Genomic DNA, 17722 nt, shown 5'->3' on the forward strand with positions numbered 1-17722 from the left:
CGGTGTTTTGTAACCTCCCCCCGCCTCCTCCCGCCCCCCGCCCGCGCCAAGCCCGGAGCCGATCCCGGCGTCCGGAGCGGGAGCGCCACACCCCCTTCGCCGCAGCCGCGCAGCCGATGGCAGCCTCGTCTCCCGCCGGCGCCGTGGGCTCGGAGCTGCCGCCGGAGCCGGGCGGCAGCGGGGGCCCTGGCGAGGGGGCGGACGAAGAGCGGGAGCTGCTGCTGGCGCGGCTGGTGCCCGCGAGCCGCCTGAAGGAAGCGGTGGGCGCGTCCCTGGCGTCGCTGTGCCTCGGCCCCCTCGGCGGAGCCCAGCGCCTCGGGACCCTCGTGGACTGCCTGGTGCTGAACTACCGCCTGCGGCAGGGGCCGGGCCGGGCCCGGGAGCGCGGGGCCGAGGGGCCGCTGCGCTGCTGCGGCTGCAGGAGGTTCCTGGGCGAGCCGGTGACCGTCCCGTGCGGGCACACCTACTGCCGCCGCTGCCTCCGCAGGGGGCTGCGGGCCCGCTGCCGCCGCTGCCGGGACTGGCTGCTGCCGGCGGGGGGCACCAGCACGGCCGCGGCCCCGCTGCGCACCAGCGTCGTCCTTAACCGGCTGGCGGAGAAGTGGTTCCCGGGCGAGTGCGAGAGGGCGAGGGCCGGGACCCGGCTGGAGGAGCTCCTGGCCCAGGGCCGCTTCCGAGAGGCGCTGGGCGCCGTCAACCAGGCTGTGCGAGCAGGTAAGGCTGGGGGGAGCGCGCTCCCTTCCTCCGCTCGTGCCGCCTGCCGGAGCCGCGCGGTCCCCCTTGCTGCCGCCCGTGTCCCGGCGGGACCGGGACGGGCTAGTAACCCGGGACGGCGGGCTTGGGGGACTGGGGGTGTGGTGGAGTAGGTGGACGTGCCCTTATCTCTTGGTGCGGAACCGTCAGCGACCGACACGGGCTGGTGAAGAGCGTCCGAAGTTTTCTCGAGTTTGAAGGGATTCGAGGAACCGCTCCATTGGGAGAGCGGAGTGGAGGGGACGTGCAGCTGCTCGGCCCTTGGTCGCGCGCCCAGCCTGGGAGTGGGGTACACTTGCTTCTGCTTACTTCAGAGGTGTGGGGGAGCGTCCCACACGGGCTCCGTCGTGTCTCCCCCAGCACGCTTCTGTGGGACTTGTTTACGGAGGAGTTTGTGGGCTCTGCTTCGTTTTGTGTTTGGTAATCGCAGTGCGCGGGCAAAGAGAAATTCCGTTGGCGTATTTAACCTTGTTTCCTGAGAGAGACCTATTTTCAGTCTTAAGTGTCACCAAGACAATTCCCAGCACGCCGGGCCCAGTTGCATAAGCAGACAGGCACGGAGGGGGACAGGTTGTGTAATGGCAGTGACATCATAGGTGGGTGTGGTTGGAGTTTTATATAGTGTTGGACAGGGTGCAAAGGGGAGGTAGAGGCACGCTTTTAGGCTATCCTATATCCGTCGCAATATGTGTGTCTGGCTGATGCCATGGACTCTTAAGATACACTCAGTTTTTCAAAGTTTACTCTTTGTAGAGGGAGTCACATTTGTGTGATTGATATACCTAATTGGATCCAATGACAGATTCCTTTATTGTTTTAATTTGACTATGGATTTTAACACCTGGTGACATGGGAGGTTCTGTTATGGTTTATACCAGGATTTTTTTTTCTGTTCAGTAATTTATGAATTAATATTTTTACAGATTAAATGTATTACGTTTATACAGTTGTCTTCAGAGGAGGAAAAAATCCAAAAGCTTGTATAAGTCTAATCCTTCCAATCTGTTCTGGGGAGATACATTAGGTCTAGTTCCAGAATAAACTGTTCTCAATGTAGGTGGGATTAAATCGAAGATCTATTTTATATGCTTTTTGGCAACCTAATTTTAAGGGGTTTCAGTTTTAGCTATCAATTCTACTTTATTTTCCGCTTTATTTCCAAAGTGTAGGATATAGGATGGATTTTAGATGTTGAAACTATAAGATGCAGACTTCTTCCTGTAGTACAGCGTTGACTCGTACAGGTCACAAAGAAATCTCAGTAGCTTTCAGGGTAAAACTTATGAATCCAGTACTGATCACAAATGTTTACAGGGCTCCTGTTTCATGTGTCAAGACTGCTTTGAAAGAATAAAAGAGTAAATTAATTACACAGTTTTTGTTAAATCTTTCTTTTGTGGATTTAGGGATATTATTTAGATATTTATTGGGAAATAATTTTGGTTCTTTTTTATGTGAATCTACATCTTGCATTTTGGCTTCAAAATGGGTTTAAAATTCGAGAATATGTACCAGCTGTGATGCTTATTCAAAATTTGATTATTCAAATGCAGTACATGTGCTAGAACTAAGTGCTCGAAGCTCAGTTTAAGGTTCATTGTACAGTTCTTCCCTGTGTTGCCAGTCCTGAGAATTATCAACATTCCACATATTCTGGTAAAGATACTGAAGAACTTAATGAGTCAGAGTGCAGATGTACATTAAATGTGAATTTATAGCTGTGGATTCACAACTAAAAATTGAAGGTGATTCCAGGCCACTAGATAATAAATCAATAGCTGCTGGTATACTTGCCGTCTTCCTCCAGAACATGGATTTTGAAGACACTTAGAGATGGAAAAGCTGTAGCATAAGAAATGTATTAATGTTTAAAATCATTCATGTTCTGCTTCAGCATTTCCTTACTGCTGCTTCATCTGTTTCTTTTTAATGCACATAGTTTAAAAGTTGTGATAAACATAAATCTGATGTCCTAAATAAGGCATTGATGCTCTCAAGTGGCATCTTTTCATAACTTTCCTACATTTCTGAAACATTTGAAAGACTCATATTTGCCATGGTGCAAAAGTGACTTTGAAAAACCATAAGGAATGTCAACATTCTTACAGTTAATATAGTCATTGCAGGAATTGAATAGTTTAGTTAAAGGATATCTATTGATTTAAAATACAAGTGCAGCTTGCCTTTAGTCAAGTGTCCTGAAACACACCACTGATGGGTTGAGTTTGGTCTGAATCTCACTCATTCCTGCTGGAGTGGGCCTCAGGAGAGCTGTTGAGCAATCAGTCTCCTGTTTAAAGCAGAACAAATACTGAGATCTGAGCAGTTTGCTTAAGGGTTTGTACAGCTTGATCATGAAAACCTACAGGCTGAAGATTCCACAGCCTCTCTGGGCAACCTGCTCAAAGGTTAATTATCCTCACAGTGAAAAATCTTCTCCTTACTTCAAGTCTTAACTGCCCTTGTTTTAGTTTATAATCATTGTCTTTCTAGGTTTTTCACTGCATACTTCAATAAACAGTCTTCCAGGTAACCCACTTTTGAATTCTGAAAAGCTGTTGTGTTCTCCCAATGCCTTCAGGAACTGTTTTCTGCTAAACAAGCCCAGTTCTCTCGGCACCTTCTTACGGGTTGTGTGTTCCAACTCTGATTATTAGGGTGACCCTGTAGTACTGTGTTAATAAATACTGTGTCCTAAAGTATTTCTACATGGTGTTTTTGATGTGCATGTCTTTTATTTTGAAGAATTTGGTATAGTAAGAACCGTATAAAAAGCATGCAGGATCAGATCAGAGGTAGTCCATTTATTGGTATGTTTATACTGACAGTAAGAGCAGATGCTTTGGAAGTAATATACAACTCAAGAATACGTATTGAATGGGATTTTTTGTGTACACCTTTGTATACTTTCTTACTAATGTAATAATAAAAACTGATGCACACAGCTCTATGCTGCAAGTACTTGGTGCTTTTTTTATTAAAATCATTTGTCTTTGGGATGTTAGAAGTGAGTGATATCTGTATTTACAATATATTATTGCTGAAATTGAAACTTCAAGAACAAATTGTGTTTCTGTTCTCTTTAGTCTTTTGTCCAAAGATGCAGAATTAGCTTACATCCTCTCTTTATCTGAGAAACATTAAAATATATACCGAAACATTGCAAAATTGTTTTTTTTCATGGTAACAAAGCCAAGCAATAGAATTGTGGTCTAAAAAATTGGATATATAAATTTAGAAACAGGATTGTTTAGGCTGGAAAAGATCTCTCAGATCATTATGTCCAACCGTTAGTCCAGCACTGCTGAGTCTATCACTAGACCTTAATATCTACATATCTTTTAAATCCCTCCAGGGATGGTGACTCCACCACTGCTCTGGACAGTCTGTTCCCATGCTTGATAACCCTTTTGGTGAAAAACCTTTTCCCGATACCCAAAGTAAACCTCCCTTGACACCATTTCCTCTAATTTTGTTGCTTGTTACGTTGGAGAAGAGACAGCCACCCCCCCACCTGTCTACAACCTCCTTTCAGGCAGTGGTAGAGAGTGGTAAGGTCCCCCCTGAGACTTTTTTCTCCAGGCTAAACTCACCCTCTCCTCATCAAACTTGTGCTCCAAACCCTTCACCAGCTCCATTGCCCTACCCTGGACTCACTCAAGCACCTCAATGTCTTTCTTGTTATGAGGGGCCCAAAACTGGACATAGGATTCAAGGCATGGCCTCACCAGTGCTGGGTACGGGGGGGGGTGATCATTGTCTTGGTCCTCCTGGCTGCACTACTGCTGATCCAGGCCAGGATGTCTTTGGCCTTCTTGGCCACCTGGGCACACACTGGCTCATGTTCAGCTGCTGTTGACCAGCATTCCCAAGTCTTCTGCCACTGGGCAGCTTTCCAGACACTTTTCCCCCAGCCTGTAGCACTGGAGGGGGTTGCTGTGACCAAAGTGCAGTTCCCGCGCTTGGCCTTGTTCAACCTCATACCGCTAGCCTTGGCCCATTGATCCCCCTGCAGGGGCTTCCTGCCTTCCAGCAAATCAACGCTCCCACCCAACCTGCTGTCATTTGTGAACTTTATGGTGCACTCAACGCCCTTGTCCAGATCATGCATGAAGATATTAAAAGCATTGTCTCCAATACTTAGCCTTGAGGAACACCACCAGTAATCATCTACCTTAGGTCTTCCGAATATTCAGATCTGGTTTGTTATATCTATTGATCATTCAGTGACTGTGTTTGTATGTTCAGCAGCAGAGTTGGGGTCTCAGCTAAACTTTGTGTTTTGTACTAGTTCAGTTCGAATCATGCATTTCTCTTGGAAGAAAAAAGTGGATAAAATGTCTGCCTGCTGTAGGCTTGAACTCACATTTTTATCTTCAAACTACCCCTCATTTTCCCCCCTAGGAAAAAAGGCTCAGAGTTCCTCAGGTCATGTTCTGCACTTGAAAGTCTGAAAAAGATGAGCTTCCTCTGATTCTTTGCGAATAGGCAGCTTATCAGAGAACAAAGACCTGCACTTACTGCTGCCTCTGCACAAAGGAGTCTGGTTTGCTGCTAACTCTGTTGGACACCAAAGAGTCAAACACAACATGAAAAACTATCTGAAGAGTTTAAGCTGAGCTCCCACCTTGCTAGGCTATAGCAATCACAAAACACAGCCACAGGAAATCAGGCTTCAGAGTTGTTCTGCTTGCAGAATTAGTGTTTGACTCAAAGAGAGTTTCCCAGACTTCAGTTAAAACAAACATTTTATTATATCGAATATGAAAATGAAGCAAACCAGCTTTGGTAATACCTATATTTGAGGGGAAACTGTCAACTCAAAGACAAATCAGGAAGACACTTTAGTTTCAGCTAAACAAATTCCCTGATTTTCCTAAGCCTTTCTTTTCCATGATGATCTTTTTACATGTAGCATTGTGAATCTAAAAGCAGTGTGTTGCAATCTGTGGGAACATTGGCCAGGATGCCTTGTAACTGTAGAACAGGCTAATGCTGGAAATTTATGAGAATTTATACTAGACATTTAGAATAATTTGAGAATATTAAATTGAAATGATAGCCTCCCAGGAATGCCTTTTTGGAAAAAACTATTTGATTTTAGTACTGTTTACAGTAGATGAACCTTTGACTAGTTTATCTCATTCAGTGAAAACCAGGTATATTTTTAAAAACAAGTAAGAGCAAAACAGCGTTCTGGCATTTTTTTCCAAGCAGCAGCTGCAATTAGTTGTGTTACAAAACTGTAGTTCTAGTGGCATGGGGATGAGTGTCCTTCCTATTTAAATAGGCTGCTGTACTGGAAGAGCAAAATGCTTTAGGTTGGGCATGAGAACTCATCCTTACTGAACACTTTCTGCTTTTTTCCCTGCTGTAGAAGTTCCACTACTACAACTCCTTACAACAGGGCTGCCAGCTGGTGCTAAAGGCTTTCTGGAATTGACTGACTGTTTTTATCACATAGTGATAAAGCCTGGTTCTGGTAGCTCCCAGATGTATGCCACTGTGAAGTGTCATCTGCAGCCATAGTCAGAAGGGGCAGGCACTGTAAAAACAAATTGGAGTCTGCACAAAAACTTGGGTGTTTGAAAGCATTTTCAGTACTTTTAATACAAGTGTGGTGAATTCTCAGGTTTCTGTGCTTTTGATTAGATGTACTATAAAGTTTACTTAGTCCTCAATTTTTGTTCTCCCAGCAGTAGGGAACAGTGCTTTGTGAGCCTCTCTGTTCAATAGTTGAAAATAAATTTTCTTGTTGCTGCAAGATACATTCGGATCCAAAATTCTTTCCTTAACTTATAAGACATGAACCAGTAATTACTGCCATTTTTTTGATATAAACACTAGGGAGTGAAGGAGAAGCTACTCCAGTAATTTTGGAAGGATTGTACAAAAAATTGTAATTATGACATACCACTTTGAAAGCAAATCTAATTAAAAATTACAAAATTCTGATTTTTAAAAGATTTTACCTAATTTCTGTCTGCAGATTCCAGTGACTTGATGCTAAGAATTTACAGAGCTGAGTCATATGTTGGCCTCCAAGAATATAAAACAGCCATAGAAGATCTAAATTTTGTTATTTCTAAAATGCCAAATTGGCCAGAGGTAAGTTGGTATGAGCTCATCGTTTTTCAATATTGTGTTTGTCTGTAAAATTAATAAATTCCAAATTATACTTGCATCAATTAAAAAACCTAAGTCAGCTACTTCAAATGTTATTTTTTAAAACATGCAAAATGCTAAAAGTCCTCTTTAAAATAGTTAACTTGTATGAGACGGTCTCCTGATGAGTATGGCAGGTTAGAGCTGGTTGACAAATATAATGAGAGTTGGAATAGTTCATGGTGATGTAACCTGTAACAGCTGGGGTTTGGGGTTTGTTTTGTTTAGTTGTTAATTTTTGTTAACAGAGAGCACTTTGCTGTTTTAGCTTGGAAAGTTTATCTTCAAAAAGTCCAAATAAACTCAGTGGGAACTGAGCTTTGCAAATAGTACGAATAGCTGGGGAGTCTGTGGTCTTCAGAATTCTGCATGTTGTAGCACTATCTAAACTCTGAACAGAGCAGGAGCAGCAAGATCTTGTCACACAAAGGGAGATAACTGTAGTTTTCTTGGTTTCTCCTGTGTTCAGCAATTCCATGGCTACTGCAAATTCATAAAGCCTCCTGCTTTTCACCTCTCAATGTTGTTAGTACTGTCTACTTTTTTCTGTATGTTTGGCAAGAAGCATCACTTTATTTAACTGAGCTTGGTTTGATGGATGGACTCCTGTAACAATCCCTACCTCTGTAGGAAAATAAACTGTCTGTAAGAGGAGGATTAGCAAACTTCCCTTCTTCAGAATTCATCTTAAAGGAAACTGCCCAAATCATCAGAGGATCCATGTCCTCATCTTGCAGTCTTGTTGAAGAAGATGCTACTGTTCATACTGTCAGTCGTTCTGTAGACACTGCACTGTGGGGTTTGGTGGAGTCTTGTTTCAGGATTTTTCTTTTTGTTTATTTGTTTTTTAAGTTTAGTTTTTGGCCCATTATCCAAATTCCTATATACAAATAGATATTGTTGTTTTAACTTTTTTTTGACAACTGTTGGTTTATCTCACTAATTATTTCTATTACTGCCACTGCAACTTTTAAAAGTTGAGATGAGTTCTCAGTTCCAATGTCATCTACTTTCACATAAGTTCAGCAAAATCCAGTAGTCTTTCCTCCCTCTTTTTTTCTTTCAAGGAAAGCAATACACAGATTTTTTTTTTTTTTTTCCAAGCTGGTGTTCAGTGTTCAAGCATAAAATATAGTTGGAAGAAGCAATTAATTCTGAGTGTCATTGTTTTGTTTTAAGAATATAGGTTGAGAGGTATGTAAGGGATGAACAGTTGTGTGGGTCATTTTTTTGTAGTCACCCCTCTCCTGAAGGCTAGAACTGTAAGGCTTTTAACAAAGGAGAGGGCAAAAAAAGTATTCTGTAAGCTGTTGTGTGAGATTATGTAATAATTTGCATTTTCTGACCCTCTTCTTCCTGTCCCTCTTCTTCCTCTCTAAAGGCTCACAGAGAGGGAAATTAAGGGCTGTGAATGCAGCACTAGTGAGGGTTTTAATCCTTTATATAAGACAGAACAAGTTAACTGGAAGAAGACTAACACCAGCCTATCCCATGACTCTTTTCAAACGCTGTAGTGGATGTATGTTAGACAAGGGATATGGATCACACACACTGTACACAGTTCCAATTTGTTAGAGCTATATTCTTTCTGTCATGGCAGGTTCTAATTCTAGCACTGTTGCAATGCCTGTAAGATCAATACTGCAGTTCTACATATTCTCTACAAATGTCTTCATGGTATCTGTTTCTCAGGTCTACTTCCGGAAAGGAAAAGTGCTGCGAGACTCTGGCTTTGTAGGTGATGCCTTACAACTGTTTCTACAGTGCTTAGCCCTTGATGAGGACTTTCTTCCAGCCAAGCTAGAAGTAGAAAAGGTAATTTTATTTGTGAAACTAGATTCCTATCTCTGACTTGATTCCTTTATGAAACCCCCATTATGATAGACTTGAGTGTCTAAAAATCTTCATTACATACAGAGAATGTTCAGGTGGCAGATTCCTTTTAGGATATTTCTTAAATCATACTACATTGAAGAGTTAGTCCCAATGTACACATTTTACATACAAGTTTAAAAGTGCATGTGCTTTTGAAGTTACTAAATGAATATGTAGAAAACTGGAAAACAGGCAGCAAGTGAAATTTTCCAAGTTGAAACCCTCTGCGCCCAGAGCACAACAGTTTTTTCTGCGATAATAAAAATTTACATTGAAAAAACTGCATAACACTGGATTGAAAATGTCAAACTCTGTTTGACTTGTAGTAGAAAAGATTTTTTAGCAACAGAGGTATGTAGGTTTCTAGTTGTTCTCAACCCTACCATCACACTTAATGCTTGAATAAAGATCTATTCATGAGAATAACTTCATGTAGATTACCTTCTTAGTATTTGATATGGTGTTTCATAACAAAGGTATGTGTAGATCCTTTTTTGTCGTTATTAACATTGAGCTGTTTTTTCTAGATACTGTGTGATGTTTTGTCACCAGAGAAGCTCGGTGAAAGTCTGAAGGAATCTGCTTGGAATTCACCCCATACTAGAAATAAACCTTTTATGCTTGGTTCTGAGGTGACTGCATCTTACTGCAATTTACAGCTTTGTCCTCAGCAGGTAACAAAAACTCTGCAATAACTTTGCTCTTTGACTGATGTGTAAACATTAGATGTACTGATACCCTGATTTGTCACACTTACTTTCCAGTGTAAATACTGATCTTATGTAATTAGCTAAGTTGGAGGGAAAGAATGGTGGTTTGGGAGTAGTTCCTTTTCGTTTGTAGTGTTAAAACTCCTTATTCCAGTGAACTAGAATGAGTAATAAATACAGTATTAGAAGGTACTGAAGTTTCATATTAGGGACTTCAAAATAAAGAGAAATACAAGTTTTCTTCTTTCTTTGAAGCAGATGAAATACAATTCTTGTTTTGTTTGAAGCAGATGAAGATTTTTGAATTGTTAATGCTAAGCAAATTTGAGTACTGTCTTGACTTAGAAATTTCTCTAGTTAACTAATGGGTACCCACTAACTGTGGATATCAGTGTGGCTTATATATCGTTGCATAGTTACATCTTACATACTTAGATTTGTGTTATTCTTAGAATACAGTTCAGTTCATCTTACTATTACAGAGTTTAGGAGGATCAAATGTACTGGAGCCTGTGAGTGGAGGCTTAAATCGTGCACAGTCTGCCCATGCTCTTAACTCAACGAAAGACCTTGCCAAGGAAGATGGCTTAAAGAGAGTGTCTTCTGAACCCCTTCTCTCTGGCCAAGGAAAAGGTGCTTTGTTAAAAAGAAAGCTTTCCTTTTCAGAACAGGATACAGTTGTATGTGAAGATGGAAGAAACAAACATAAAAAGCAAGGAGGTAAACAGTCACTTACTTTGAAATTAAAAGTATTTAGTGCCTTGTGCCTTTCTTTGAAGTATTTTGTTCTGCTTTTCCTTAGAAAGTACAAAAAGGGACATGACACTGGCTTTTGGAACAATTCCAGGGGATTTGATTGATGCATCAGATTTTGAGTGCTCTCTATGTATGAGGTAAGATTTTGTCCTTAATTAAATATTTGTTACAGATGCTTGGCCGCATAAACTGAGGTACTTGTAAGTTTTTAGGAGTTCTGATACCAGTCAATAATTTGCAGCTTTTCTCTATCCCTGCACTTTAATGTGTATTTAAATGTTACTTGCTGTAGTGCTGTATACTAAAGGACTACTTCAATCAAGTTGCCTTTTTAGTTAAACTTGGCAGTTTTAACTGGTAAACGTAAAAGGACAGGATCTTTTTTGATTAAGTGGTAGGGGTTCTTCAGTCAATAAAAATTATTTTGGGAAGGCTAATGCTTAGAAGTATAGCCTGCGAACCTTGTATTTGTCTGGGAGACACAGATGCTTCAGAATGTTAGTCTACTTAAATGTAGCTGATGATGTATATGAAAACACTTACTGAACCGTCTAGATTTTCAGAATAAATACCATAAAATATATGGTGTATACTCAATTATTCATAGTTATGTTATTAAAATGTAATACTGCTGTTAAAACAACCCAGTTTCTCAAAGAGTCACCTAATTTTGTGTATTCTGAATCTCTATGGAGGGAGACCAAAGTCTTTGTATGTTGGGGTAAATGTTTAGTTACTTAGAGTTTTGGAATGTGTCCAGCTTAATCAGAAAAGCAGAATAAGGAGACTTGGGATTAATTGTTTCTTTGTTATAGTATAGCTAGTCTTAAAAAATCAAGAGGTTAATCACTGACATTTTTAGAAAAACACACACTGGCCATGACATCTAACTTCTAATAATTTTGTTTCAGGCTATTCTTTGAGCCAGTAACAACCCCTTGTGGACATACTTTTTGCAAAGGTTGTTTGGAACGGTGTTTAGATCATGCTCCACAGTGTCCACTCTGTAAGGAGAGCTTGAAAGAGGTATTGTTTCTTAGTAAAGCTCACAAATATAAATACTGTATAATTTTAAGGCTGTTTCACTTGGACCCAACATTTTGGATTTGCTTGGGCTATGGATTACTGTTAGAATGGAAAAACTTGGGACAAATTTTGTCAATACCTCAGGGTCTGAAGAGATTTTGTGTTTCTGTGGCCATTTACTGGTGTAAATAAATCCTGCATATTTGTAAACTTTGGTAACTATTCAGTTTTTAACTGTGATTTCTCTACACTTTTCTTATTTGTATGGCTGTATATTGTAGGAAATCAGTTCTGTCTCTGGTAAGCATAGAAATACAAACTGAGTTAGACATTCAGATTGTCAGACACTAAGAACTTACACAGAGAATCTAATTTTCAAGTATTAGAGGATCTTTAGGTTTTAAGTAATGAAACATGAAGACTTCTGAGCTGTAAGTTTTTACGAGTTTTATGTCACATTTCATAGATCATATTTTTTTTTAAAGTTGCATTTTCTCAAGCTATTTGTTAAAATACATGAAAAGAAATACTAATATATTTTTTTAATTGTTTACAGTACCTTGCAAGCAGAAAATACAGTATCACAGAACTGCTGGAGGAATTAATAATGAAATACTTGTCTGATGAATTATTTGAGCGAAAAAGAATTCATGCTGAAGAAACTGCTGAACACTCCAAGTAAGCTTCCTGTCTTGAAAAACTTGAGAAATTAGTATGGAAATCCTTTTTAGAAATGTTTTATTATTTTTATAGTCATTAATCATTGTATATTATCGGTGCAAGAAGGAGTATGAAGCTTGTCCAGGTCCCTCTGGATATCATCCCATCCTTCAGTTGTGTCAATCACACCACTCAGCTTGGGGTCATCAGCAAATTTGGTGAGGGTGCAGTTGATGCCTTTGTCAGTGTCATTGATGAAGACATTAAACAGTGCTGGTCCCAGTATGGACCCCTGAGGGACACTGCTCATCACTGGGACTGAGCTCTTCACCACTACCCTCTGGGTGCAACCATCCAGCCCTTTGTTATCCATCTAACAGCCCACCCATAAAATCCATCTCTGTCCTATTTAGAGAGGATGTTGAGGGGGGAACTCTTTACAGAGTTCCAGATAAATGACATCTGTAGCCCTTGCTTTGTCCACTGATGAAATCACTCCATCATAGAAAGTCACTAGGTTGGTCAGGCCATGTTGGATGAGGCTCTGAGTAACCTGGTCTAGTGAAAGGTGTCCCTGCCCATCGCAGAGGGGTTGGAACCAGATGATGTGTAAAGTCCCTTCCAGCCTAGGCTGTTCTAGGGTTCTATGAAACATGTTTTCCCTTCCATTCCTCTTTCTGCATGCACTGTCATGGAGCTTTGGTTTAGCTTTGCTGCTGTTAATGAAATTGTCTTCAGTTGACTGCAGAGTCACAGAGACTTGAATTTCTTGCAAAGCAATTCATGATAGACATTAATCATATACAGACAAATGTAATAAAAAACCTGGGATTTTTTGTAAACATGTTGTTTATATCAGTTCTTCAGATACATAGGGCATAATGTATTGTAGATATGAATGTTGGAAAACTATTTGAAACTACATCTCATGCAACTTATTTAATGGAATCCATCCAGTAGAATTATTTTTTATAGTCTGAAAGGTATTAAAATTAAATACCCAGTAATGTTTTAATGATAACATGTTTGTATCTACTACCAACTATACATACTTGATAAAACAGAATGAAAAAAATACTTTGTTTTTCAGTTACGCCTGCTGAGGCATAGTGCAAGGTGCAAATTATACACTGGGGGGTTGCATCTTGTGACCTGGAGTTCCTCCTTGAAAATAATCTAAATGGTGACCTAGCTACTATGTAGTTACTACTACATCTTTTTAGTTACAGGAAAACTGTGTCTCTGAGGGCTTACTTGCTTTTATAGCTCCGACTAAAGCAAAAATGAAAAAGTAGCTGATACCCCTGTCCCCAAAACAGAGCCGGTCATTCACTGACTGGATATTCACTACCTAGATAACTGTGAGTCTTACTGTCCAGTATGTATGCAAATCAATACATAGGTATTCAGCCACTGTTATCAGTATGTGGGTTTATCATTCATTAAAGTTTCTACAACATATTTTGACTTTGCAAAGAGTGCTTTAGGACATCAAACATAGGCAGACATACTGAAAAAAATGTATTGTCTTGGCATAGCTCAATGTTTAGATGTTGAAGGCATATATTTCTTTTTATGTTCCCTTGAAGCTTGACCAAGAATGTTCCAATGTTTGTTTGCACTATGGCATATCCTACTGTGCCTTGTCCTCTACATGTATTTGAGCCAAGATACCGACTCATGATTCGCAGGAGTATGGAAACTGGAACTAAACAGTTTGGGATGTGCATAAGTGATTCTCAAAATGGGTAGGTTTGCAACCTAATTCTAACCTTCCATCTCTTATGTCATTTTTAATTACAAAAAGCGTCTTTTCAGAAGTGTATAATTGCATTACTGACAAGGTCTCTTTTCTAGTTTTGCAGATTATGGTTGCATGCTGCAAATTAGGAACGTTCATTTTCTACCTGATGGACGGTCTGTTGTTGATACAATTGGTGGAAAGAGATTTAGAGTTTTACGGAGAGGGATGAAAGATGGTTATTGCACTGCAGACATTGAATATTTGGAAGATGTTAAGGTATCTAGAATGCTGTCTAAATACTTAGTGGTATTAAATACCAAGATTTTTGCTTGATTTGTTCTGGAAAGCTCTTTCAAATTTTTAGGTCCCTAGAAGCTAGCTTAATTTTCTTATTACTATAAAACAAATATGAAAACTCTAAGTTTTTGTTTCAACAATAGTTTGAAGCTGTAACTAAAAATAATCACAAGACCTCTTTACCATTCAGTCATTAGCAGTCAGGGTTAAGGAGAATGCAAGAAATGTATCTAAATATAGTTGAAATTGAATGGTTTTTTATTTTAGCTTAAACACCTTAATTGTTTCTTTATCACTAATCATATTTTCTTAACTTTCCTCCTACAGGTTGCTGATGAAGAAGAGCTAAAGAAATTGAGAGAGCTTCACAATTTTGTTTACAGTCAGGCCTGCAGTTGGTTCCAAAACTTAAGAAACAAATTTCGCACTCAAATTCTTCAGCACTTCGGACCAATGCCTGACAGGGAGGAAAATATACAGGTGAGATATAATTTAATATTAATTATATAAAAAATATATTAATATAATTTAATATTCATTAAATAGATGCTTATTTCTAAAAATAAAAACCTATTAATAACTGAAAATATTAAAGAACAACTCCCACTTTTTTCTCCAGCTTCAAAGGCAGTAGGGCTTGCACCTTGTTTCTTTTAAAATGAGCAACAAAAAGCAATTCTGTCACTGATCAGCAGTTTCTGCAGGAAAAGATGATATGCTGATGTGGTAATAAAAATAGTAAACTGAAAACACTTTAAGTTCCAGTAACAGTTAAACTGTTAGTTTGTATAACACTTTTAGAATTCAAAGTGAAAAAGCCCTCTATTTTCTCCCCTGTGGAAGTCAGGAAAGAAACTGAAACTCCCACGTGCAGGCAGTGCCCTTTGGCAAAGAGATCATCACGAATAACACTTTCCTCCTTTCTGAGCTAATGCCATGAACTGCTGCAGCTGCTAGGATTTGACAAATGTTTCTTAAGAAAGCTGCAGCAATCTATATTCATGATTATTATAAACAATTAGTGAAGGTGAGATCCTGAGGGAGTGGAGGCTGTAGGAAAGTAACATTTAAAATACATAAAAATTGGTTTTCAAAGCAGAGTTATATGTGAATTGGGATCTTAGGGGAGCTTGTCCCTCATCCGTCTGCCACATACTTTTATGAGACTATCTTAACCTGTCTGGGGGGACTGTAGATGCTGTAGAGGCCAGTGCATGAAGACAGAAGTGATCTTAGGACAGTTTAATAAAAATAGATTTAAAACAGCATAATAGGAAAGAGGAATACATGTGCAAAACCAGAGTAATTAGCAGGGCAGCAATACTTCAGGTATGTACCTGAGATTTATAATAGGACACAAATGTGTCAGCTATGTGATACAGCTGCAAGTGAGGAAATGTCATCCTGGAGGGTACCACTACCACCAGTATTTTTGCAAATCATTTGAGGTACTTAATATTCTCTGCAGTGGTAGGACCTCTACTGAGGAGTGCTAAGTCCAGTTCAAGGCCTGACATCTAATGGTTGCTGTTGGTAATTAAAGTACAGAATATGTTTTAATAAAATTACAGAATATGTTTTAACAGCTTAGAAGAAACTTAGGAAGTAGCCCTGCTCTATCTAGAAGGTAATGAGAAAGGGAGCGGAATTGGGAGGTGACAGAGAAGTCCATCAAATAAAGGTAATTATAATGAAAACATTAGGCTTTGAGAATATTCAAGCCTTAGGAACAGCACGAGAAATATTAGATTTAATTTTTATCAGGGAGGTTTGTTATAGGGTGACTGTACTGTACTTAGCCATCTTTTCCCAAGGAACCTGTGAGCTTCCTATGTTGTCTTAAAAATAATTGCTTTATAAAGCTTCGTTTAAGTGTACTTCGACTTCTCAGCTGAGGAGAAGAGATCCTTTCAGCACTCTTCTAATCTCATAGATCTGGGATTCTCTAGTTACTATCTAAAGTAGTTACTTTAAAGTAGTCTTGGTCATCGATGACTTTGTCTTTTGATGTCTTCATGGTAGTCAACTATACAACATTGGTTATGGGTAACCAGCTTATGTTTTAATTTTAGGCAATGCCCAATGGTCCTGCTTGGTGTTGGTGGCTTCTAGCTGTTCTCCCAGTAGACCCCAGATACCAGCTGTCAGTTCTCTCCATGATGTCTTTAAAAGACCGTCTGATAAAAATCCAACATATACTCACATATTTTTCTAGAGACCAGTCCAAGTGACTAACCGCCTGGGTCTTCCTGAAAAGTTACTCTGTTCTGGTTGTAGTAGCAGCTGGAATTTTTGCTGCCTTTGCACATCTAGCACTGGTTTGAGAAGTGTAATGGAACTGTTTTTTCTCTCCACCCTCCTGGCTTCCTGAACCACATGGTTCATTGAATGCACACTTTCTTCAACTACGAGAGAAGACCACTGACAGTTGCACAAAGTCAATCCAGCTAGATATGTTTTTCACGTTATCTACATTAAAATTTGCACTATGTAGAAAAGAACCTTTTTGAGACTTGATCATTTTAGCAGTTGACTTTTCTAAGCTGTGGAAGTGCAGGACCTTAAGGCTGACAGTCCAAGTTTACAACATTGAGGAGGTAATAAAGGTTTTACATATATTTGCCTCATACAACTGTTCTTTTGCTGTTTGCACAAATATTTGAAATATAGTATTGAATGTCACAGTTGGATGCTACTACTCTTGTTTAACTATCTTGACCATGAATATGGCACAGATTTTTTTAAGTTACCTTGTAAATGTATGCATCACAAAACAGGTGACATGAACTGTATGCTGAACTGAGAGCCGACTTTAAGGAACAAATGCAGAAAAAAAAGGTACTTCTGTCTAAAACTGCTTAAACTGTGAATATGGTTTACATACCAAGGCCTGTACATGTTAGAGGAAACTGAAATCTAAATGCTAGTACCAGTTACATTTCTACTGGGCTTTTCAGGCTATTCTTCCAGAGCACACACTTAGTTTGTAGAGCTTAGAAGAAGAAATCTTACAGTGTGCGTGCGCGTGTCTGTTGGGGATTGTGCATCCAGGATTCAAAAGCTTAAAGTTTTATTTGACCCTTTTAAGTTGGTGCAAATGTGAGTTCTATGCCTTATTCATATCAATAGTAGAGCACACTGCAGTGGCAGGGTTAGCATCATGCTGCCAATAGGTACTTTTTGTAATTAAAGGTTTGCATATTTGTGAATATGTCTGATACTGGCTTTCTTGTATGTAAATCATTTGTAAAATATTTCTTAAATCTTGCTTTTGCTAATATATTTAATTTTCAATAAAAGCTTAAAGTTTGTAATATTTTTAACTTTGTCAGAAACTAAAAATCACTTTCCTTTTCTGTGTACTTCTATTTTGGGATCCTAAGTAAACCAGAAGCTGCTGTTTAACCTACATTAAGGTTGTGAGCACTTCATGATGTAACTGTTATGTACATAATCTGCTTCTGATTGTAGTACCTGTCCCAGACTGATCGTTGGTCACACAAGTTTTTTCCTGGTGTCCTGCTTTTCTTTCTCCTTAGTTTAAATCAGGTATGAAGTTTGCATTTTGCAAAACTTAGAAGTTGTAGGAAACTGTGCTTGCAGAGCAGTGAGGTATTTCACTGACTTGCTAGTCAGATGCTCTGGCCTCGTTCTCTTCTGGAGTTCAAGGCTGGAGATATTACAGGCAGCCTGAAATCTGCTGGATCATCTTGTAATGTCAGTTTCTATCTAGGGT

At 39.6% G+C, this 17722-nt stretch overlaps 1 protein-coding gene across 1 annotated transcript; it reads left to right on the forward strand.

The window, feature by feature from the left end:
* The first annotated feature begins 69 nt into the window (after nt 1–69).
* LONRF1 (LON peptidase N-terminal domain and ring finger 1) lies at nt 70–17395 on the forward strand. Its single transcript, XM_069014050.1, has 12 exons — nt 70–714; nt 6743–6861; nt 8611–8733; nt 9321–9467; nt 9986–10223; nt 10306–10396; nt 11171–11285; nt 11842–11963; nt 13535–13693; nt 13803–13965; nt 14314–14466; nt 16059–17395. The coding sequence occupies exons 1-12, from the start codon at nt 117–119 to the stop codon at nt 16215–16217; spliced, it is 2187 nt and encodes a 728-aa protein (XP_068870151.1). The 5' UTR covers nt 70–116; the 3' UTR covers nt 16218–17395.
* The last annotated feature ends 327 nt before the right edge of the window (nt 17396–17722 follow it).

This window comes from Aphelocoma coerulescens, chromosome 4 (assembly GCF_041296385.1).
Source record: "Aphelocoma coerulescens isolate FSJ_1873_10779 chromosome 4, UR_Acoe_1.0, whole genome shotgun sequence".
NCBI lineage: Eukaryota > Metazoa > Chordata > Aves > Passeriformes > Corvidae > Aphelocoma > Aphelocoma coerulescens.